General features: G+C 36.9%; 3 protein-coding genes across 3 annotated transcripts; 1 reads left to right on the top strand and 2 right to left on the bottom strand.

Moving 5' to 3' along the window:
- Window positions 1-777: 777 nt before the first annotated feature.
- Window positions 778-2,171, bottom strand: PHYBLDRAFT_114570 (hypothetical protein; the record flags this gene model as incomplete). Its single annotated transcript, XM_018428400.1, has 4 exons — window positions 778-1,095; window positions 1,300-1,518; window positions 1,600-1,683; window positions 1,938-2,171. Coding segments are annotated over 4 exons (855 nt in total), but the record flags the coding sequence as incomplete, so codon positions are not given.
- Window positions 2,172-3,330: 1,159 nt separating this feature from the next.
- On the bottom strand, window positions 3,331-4,506 carry PHYBLDRAFT_182196 (hypothetical protein; the record flags this gene model as incomplete). Its single annotated transcript, XM_018438587.1, has 1 exon — window positions 3,331-4,506. The coding sequence occupies exon 1, from the start codon at window positions 4,411-4,413 to the stop codon at window positions 3,331-3,333; it is 1,083 nt and encodes a 360-aa protein (XP_018289313.1). The 5' UTR covers window positions 4,414-4,506.
- A 2,095-nt stretch (window positions 4,507-6,601) lies between these two features.
- On the top strand, window positions 6,602-6,775 carry PHYBLDRAFT_95219 (Homeodomain-like DNA binding domain-containing transcription factor; the record flags this gene model as incomplete). The annotated part of the gene is made up of 1 exon (XM_018443887.1): window positions 6,602-6,775. A coding segment is annotated over one exon (174 nt), but the record flags the coding sequence as incomplete, so codon positions are not given.
- Between the last annotated feature and the right edge of the window lie 606 nt (window positions 6,776-7,381).

Genomic DNA, 7,381 nt, shown 5'->3' with positions numbered 1-7,381 from the left:
TGGTGATTGTGATACTTCTGGAACAAGTGTGACTGATTTGACAGATGGTGTTTTGTTAACTGCCTTAATAAGATTGTCATCTGTTGTTTGCTTGACAACAATTGTAGGCAATGACTCCTTGATAGCCATCTGTTCTACTGTAGTTTCCGAAACAGAATGATCTTCATTATAATTATCTTTTTCATTTGGATTTGGAGTTTCAATATCGATAACGATATCCTCATCTTCATCTTCAGCCTGGAGTTCGATGGTCTGAATGTCTTTATGTTTTTCATTCGAAAGGTCAGCCGGGTTTTGTTGATAATCACTAGCACTATTGTTGTTGTTGTTGTGGGTGGGAACAATATCTTCCATTGTAGTTGCTGTTGTGGTGGTGGTGGTATGATGAGATTGGGGGATATCTTTTGTCAGCAGCTCAGAGGGATCAATATCCATTGGCATTACAGGTACTACGGCTTCGGTCTCTTCGTGTTCCTCGTGTATTTTGGGTTCAACAGGGGCGTGTGCGTCGGTGGAGTGGGTGTAAGCAGCCGCAATGGTATTGCGTCTCGTGGTGTCGACCGGATCAGGCAGGGATCGCTGGTGCTGTGGGTTGGAAAGGACCATGTGCATGGGCAAATCAGCGGACCGCATGGCCTCGACTTCAAGTTCCGCCGTCGACTTTTGGAAGAGAGATCTGTGAGGACTGAGCCAGGCGTGGTTCATGATGGTGTCCATGGTGCATCTGCGGACCGGATCTGGGACGAGCATCTTTTGGAGCAAGTCTCGGGCCTCAAAACTGATGTAGTCTGGGAAGGCCAGAGGGGTATTGAGGATGTATTTGTAGAGTAGGTTGATGTTGTCGCCGTCCGGATTGGCCGGGTCGTCGTCAAAGGGCAGGTATCCACAGAGCATTGCGTATAGGATCACACCGCAGGACCAGATATCGACGGCCGAACCAACATAGAGGCCTTCCGAGATGACGAGCTCTGGAGCAGCGTAACAGGGGGATCCACACGAGGTTGACATCAAAGCATCTCTAGAGGACGAGAATTGGTTTGCGAAACCAAAGTCTGTGATAATGATACTTCGGTGTCTGTCGAGCAAGAGGTTTTCCTTGAATTAGATAGATTTTTTTTAATATAGAAAAATATATATATACATATACATACATATATACATATATACATATATACATATATACATATATACATATATACATATATATCTATATATCTATATATCTATATATCTATATATAGATATATAGATAATATAGGTAATGATTTTGAATAGATAATAAATGATAAATAAACCTACCAGTTTGAGGTCTCGGTGTACAATGTGTTTCTGGTGCATATAGTGAACTCCACTGATCAACTGGGCAAATAATCGGCTGGCGTCCTTCTCTTTGAGGTATCTGTGCGCAAGGATATATTCAAACAATTCACCACCAGAGGCACACTGGAGAATGATTCCGATATATTTTTCGGTTTCTATTACATCGTACAACTTGACAATGTAAGGGTGTCTGACCGTCTAATGTGAAGTATATTGACCGCCTTTTAAGTATACATACCAAAGAAAACATTTAGTTTTTTTATTATTATCTTACTTTACCTTTAAAACCGAGATCTCTCGTTCAACCTTTGTCATACGTGTAGAAGAATCAATATTGTCCTTTTTGATGAGTTTGATCGCGACCTAGGATAACAAAAAGGTACAAAATAATAATAATAATAATAATATAAAATAAAATAAAATTAATTGGTGCGATTATTGTTATTATTATTATTTTAGCTTATCACTCGGTAAATAACCATAATTATAAAACAGAATAAATTGAGTCTATCAATTCTATATATGTAAATATTGTTGTTGTTGTTGTTGTTGTTGTTGTTGTTGTATATATATATATCTTGTAAATAATAATAATATAAATATAAATATATATTTACCTCGTGGCCTGTTTCAATGTGAATTGCAAGCTTTACTTTACCAAATTCACCTTCTCCCAGGGTCTGTAACAAAAGATATGGTCCGAATACGGTCGGTTTTCTGCCGAGGGGAGGGTGGTAGTGGTAGAGTTGGTAATAGTACTGCCACCAGGGCTGTTCCTGTAACTGGCGCTGTTGTTGTTCGGCCTGCTGCTGCTGCTGTCGCTGGACGGTGCGTTGTAGTTCGTGGGGCATGGCGGTGACAGAGTATGCTCGTTGTTGTGGGTAGGTCTGTCTTGGAAAAGGTAAGTCGGAAGGTGCATAAGAAGAGATATTATTTGCCGTAGTGGAAGAAGGAGCAAGAGTGTCATGGGGATGGTGACTCGGAGTTTGAGGGGTAGGTGGTCCGGTATTTGAAGAAGGAATGTCGGATGCCATGATGGGATGATGGAGCCCTGGCAGGAGGGAAAATATATAAAAGAAATAGGAAGAGGAAGAAGAGGAGTAGTAATAGTGATGGTTATACGTATTATATATATAAAAGAGAGAGAGAGAGAAGCGTTAGACTCCTGGACTCGTAGTAGGTCAATAGAGAGGGTCACACACTTTCTTTTTCTTTTTTTTTGTATAGAAAAAAAAAAGTGTATATATAATATATATATATTTAAAAGACTGTTTTTTTTAACCTTTTTTTTTTTTTTTGTAACAAAAAAAAAGGCGTGACGAAATATAAAATAAAATAAAATAAAATAAATTAAATTAAATAAATTAATATTAATATTAATATATAAATTAAATAAATTATTATTATCAAGTTGTAAATGATTTGTAGTGAAATCAAAATTAAAAACAAAACAAAAAATTAAGATAATGATATTTACTGATTATTATTTTTTTGTACCTTTTTTTGTTTTTGGTTTTTTTTTTTGGTTTTTAGAAAATAAATATATTTAATATATTTTGTGTAAAAGAAGTAAAAAGGAGAGAAAGATAGGTAGACAAGAGAATCTTTGATGTGTATTTCAACTAACAAATATTCTTCCAGATCAAAATGAGTGAGTGAGTGAGTGAATGAGTGAATAGGTGAGTGGAAAATGAGTGTAGAGAAATGAGAGACGAGCGAAAGAAGAGGTAAAGAAAGGAGGAAAGAAGAAAAGAAGAAGAAGAGTAAAAAATGAAAATTACAAAAAATAAAGAAAAAGGGTTTCTGGTACTCTTTTTTTCTTTTTTCTTTTTCTTTATTTCCTTTGTGTGTGTTTTTATATATATATTGTGTGTGTGTGTTTTTTGTTTTGTTTTGTTTTGAAGAGCAGCGTAACACCAAATATACAGAATTCAATCAAATGAACACAAAACTAAAAAACGATAGGGAAGATTTACAATGGAGAAAAAAAAAAAGAAAGAAAGTGAAAGATTAGACCCAGACAAGGGAATCCTTCCATGGAGTGGGGGTTGGAGTTGAGGTGGGATTAGAATTAGAATTAACTGAATTAGAATTAGAATTAGAATTAACTGAACTAGCAGAAGAAGAAGAAGAAGAAGAAGAAGTAGATGAAGATATTGGAGTTGTGGCAGGGGTTAAAATGGAATTGACAGTAATAGAAGAAGATAATGATGACGATGGCGATGACGATAATGAAGAAGAAGAGGAAGAAGAAGAAACAATGTTATTACTACTACTACTACTACTACTACTACTATTGCTGTTGTTGATGTTGGTATTGGTATTACTGCAATAATCATCTTGAGGAATGGGAAAATGACAGAATCGAAGGGGAGAACGGGGCTTTGGAAAGTGGCTAATGACCTCCTTCCAGCTCTTTATACGCTTGACATTGGACGGCAAGACTCGCGGTGGGGTTCGTTGGTAGAGACGGCGGGATGTCGATGTCAGAGTAGCCTTGGGCCGAGGACGGGCTCGATCCACATGGCTCCACTTGTACTGTCCTCGGCGGTCATAGAGCAGCACATCAATCCCAAGCGCAGCACAGTCCAGTGCATGATCGAGGCGGTGGTCAATCAGGACATCTGCTCCGATTTCTTGACAGATTGCAGACTTTGGTTTTGACACATAGTCCAGCTGGTCGGCTGTATCGGACATCCCAAAATTGCAAAAGTAAATGCTCTCAAATAGACCGGGATAGTGTCGATCGACAAACTTCTTCGTCAGCTCGGCAACACACTGCTGCCGCGAGGTAATGATGACCAGCGAAAACCGTCGGCGCTTCAGAGTCTTGAGGGTCTCGAGAGCAAAATCATCAATGGGCCGGATACGTTTGAAGTTGTCTGATTCATAAAACTCGCGCATCTTGGCATCCCTTTCTTGATGGGATCCCCCCCAGACCTTGGAGTAATCTGTCGTGTCAAAGTCTGAGAGATGGAGGTGGGTCTGATGAACTTGGTTATGCCAGCTAATCAGTGCTTCGAGTGTATGTGCCAGTGTCTGGTCAAGAGAAACTGCTATTATTTTACGAGGTTCTCGATGAAGTGGTGGCATTTTATATTATTATTTTCTTTTATCAAATTTTAATTTATATATATATTGTATATTTATATATCAAATTATATATATATTGTATCAAGTAAGTAAGTAAGTAAGTGAGAGAGAGAGAGAGAGAAAAAGAGAGGAACAAAAAAGAGTTTTCTTTTTTTTTTTTTTGAGTTGAAAGGGGTACGGATGTTTATTTATCCAACTATAGTGGCTGGCTGGCTTTTCTTTCTTTTGGAATTAAAATTGATGGTTGTGATTTTAGACCCCAATGCTGGGTATTGAGATTCTGATCTTGGCTGCCTTTGATACAAATAATACATAGATAGATAGATAGATAGATAGATCTGTAGTATGCAAGATGTTAAAGTATAGCTGTTAATTTTACACAAAGGCTGATGATTATCTCTGGTGTACCTGTCAAATGGTTGCAGACAAAATAATTATAGATTCTTCCCCTATCTTTTAAAAAGAAATAAGGCATACAAAATAAGATTGGGTTTCTAAACCATGATAGGCACAAAACCACTATTTCTCTAGAGCACATTAGATCTATGAATAAACCTACATGGTTAATAGTGCTAATCGTCTTGCTGATACTGAAGCCACTGCTGTTTTTTGTTATTGTTTTATTAATATATGCTGTCATTGTTATTTTTATTTATTGGCTTGTGATTAAATACAGATTAAGGCCAAGGCTTGTAAGCCAATAATTTATATTTCATCGACATCAATAGAAACAATATGTAAAACTAAATATGCCTTTAAATAGTCCAAATATTTATACAAATAATCCAAGTAGTCAAGTATGGTGCTATTCAATTTGATCAAGTAAAGTCAAGTCAAGTCAAGTAGATTTGCACCAGAAACGCTGTAGTGTCATTAGAGTGTAATATACAACTTGGCTTTATTTATATGCATATTAAAATATACTGTATATACAATTGAAATAAATATAAACACAACAAACAGATACATACATAGATGTACATATATCAAAATCTAATAAACAGGCTTTCACACACAAATATAATTATTTTTTGTTTGTTTAAATTAGCTCTTCATCTTCCTTCCTTCCTTCCTTCCTTCCTTCCTTCCTTTCTTTCTTTCTCATATACTATCTCTCTCTTTATTTATTTTTATATTTCTCCTTATTTCATTCAGTTAGTCCCACTACCATACACACAAAGAAAGTAAAGTAAAGATGTCTCTTTCTACAGACGTTGTTCCTCGCTCTGACCATAATGGCCAATCGACCGCCATTGTTGTTACCCACCACCGCCGCCTGTTCAGTCCAGTCGTGCTGTTCTTTCATGACAGGCACTCGGACACAGAATGTAGTCTAATAGAAGCCAAAAGAATCCAGATCAATGAAATGCTGCGTATGAATAGTCGGTACTGGAGTCACATCATCCAGTCCACTCGTCCGAAAAAGTCAACATCAAGCTCCACTTCAAATATGTCAAATACATCCACTTCAGCACTAGGATTAGGATTGGGATTGACAGCAACATCCTCATTGACATTCTCCAAAACCAGAATCTCAAACACAATCTCAAACACAGACACAAACAAAGTAATAACAAAAACAAAAACAAAAACCAATCCCAAACCCAAACCCAAAACAACACCAAAATCAAAAAAAAAACCAAGACCCAAAAGAAAGACAAACATAAACACAGACATAAACGTAAATTCAAGTTCAAGTTCAAGTTCAAGTCCTAGCTCAAGTCCTAGCTCAAGTCCTAGCTCAAGTCCTAGTCCTAGTCCAAGCACAAGCTCTAGTTCCAGTTTGAGTAAAAATAGAAGAAGCAGAAGTTCGAGTATACACTTACTCTGTGCCAGTCAAAGTCAAAGTCTTTCTCCACCACAGACTCCACCTCAGTATCGTCGTCATCTGCAGCCGTCATTGCAACACACAAGAATTAACAAGACTCCTTATTTTACAAAGGAGGAAGACGAGGGGGTGGCAATTACTACACAACCTACTACTAAAAATACCACTACCGCTACTACCGCTACTATCGCTACTAATACTATCGCTATCGGTGCTGCTGTTAATACGAATATTGCCAATCCACACACCGTGACATCAACCTTGGCAAGATCATTAACGACCAGAAGGACAAACAACAGCCAGACAGAAGAATGGTACCAGCTCGATGAGCCAATGACAATGCTGACTGGTGAGAATGGTCGCAAGAGACGAGGAAATCTACCAAAGAATATTATTGCGATTCTCAAACAATGGCTGACTGACCATTGCAACCATCCCTATCCGACCGAAGAAGAAAAGGTTGAACTCAGAACACGGACAAATCTGACACTCAATCAGATATCAAACTGGTTTATAAATGCCAGACGGAGACATCTACCCATGATACTTGTCAATGTTGACGATCAACGGTCACTACCGAACAGCACCAAACGACGACGTACGAGTAACAGTACCAGCAATACTGTTAATAACGGTGGCGTGGCTAAATCCCGGGAAAGGGCTGGTATTCGTGAGAATAGTAAAAAGAAAACAGACGGCTAAAGTCTAAATAGCTTGTAAAATCCAAAAAATAAAATAAAGCAAGATGATTTTTTTTAAAGAAAAGGAGAAACGTATATATATATATATATGCATATGTAATGTATATGTATATGTATATATATAAATATGCATATGTAATGTATATGTATATGTATATGTATACGCACGTACACAAGTACAAGAAGTATATATATATGTAAAGAAGTCTAAAATAAAATAAAATATTGATTTTTCTTTATATTACACACTATATACTTGCAAGCACATAAAATTAATAGCTACAAAAGATGGTATTGATCAATTCTATGCTACGTGTGTTTATTAAAATGAATAGAATGTGTACCTTTATATTTTGAAATTCTCTCTCTCTCTCTCTCTCTTTTACATATATGTGCTTTTTTTATTAAAAACCCGCCAATTTGCATAAATATACAATAT

The sequence above is a fragment of the Phycomyces blakesleeanus genome (genome assembly GCF_001638985.1).
Source record: "Phycomyces blakesleeanus NRRL 1555(-) unplaced genomic scaffold PHYBLscaffold_16, whole genome shotgun sequence".
Lineage (NCBI taxonomy): Eukaryota > Fungi > Mucoromycota > Mucoromycetes > Mucorales > Phycomycetaceae > Phycomyces > Phycomyces blakesleeanus.
The sequence above is the reverse complement of the archived record's forward strand: the minus strand, read 5'-3'. Positions and strand labels throughout refer to the sequence as shown.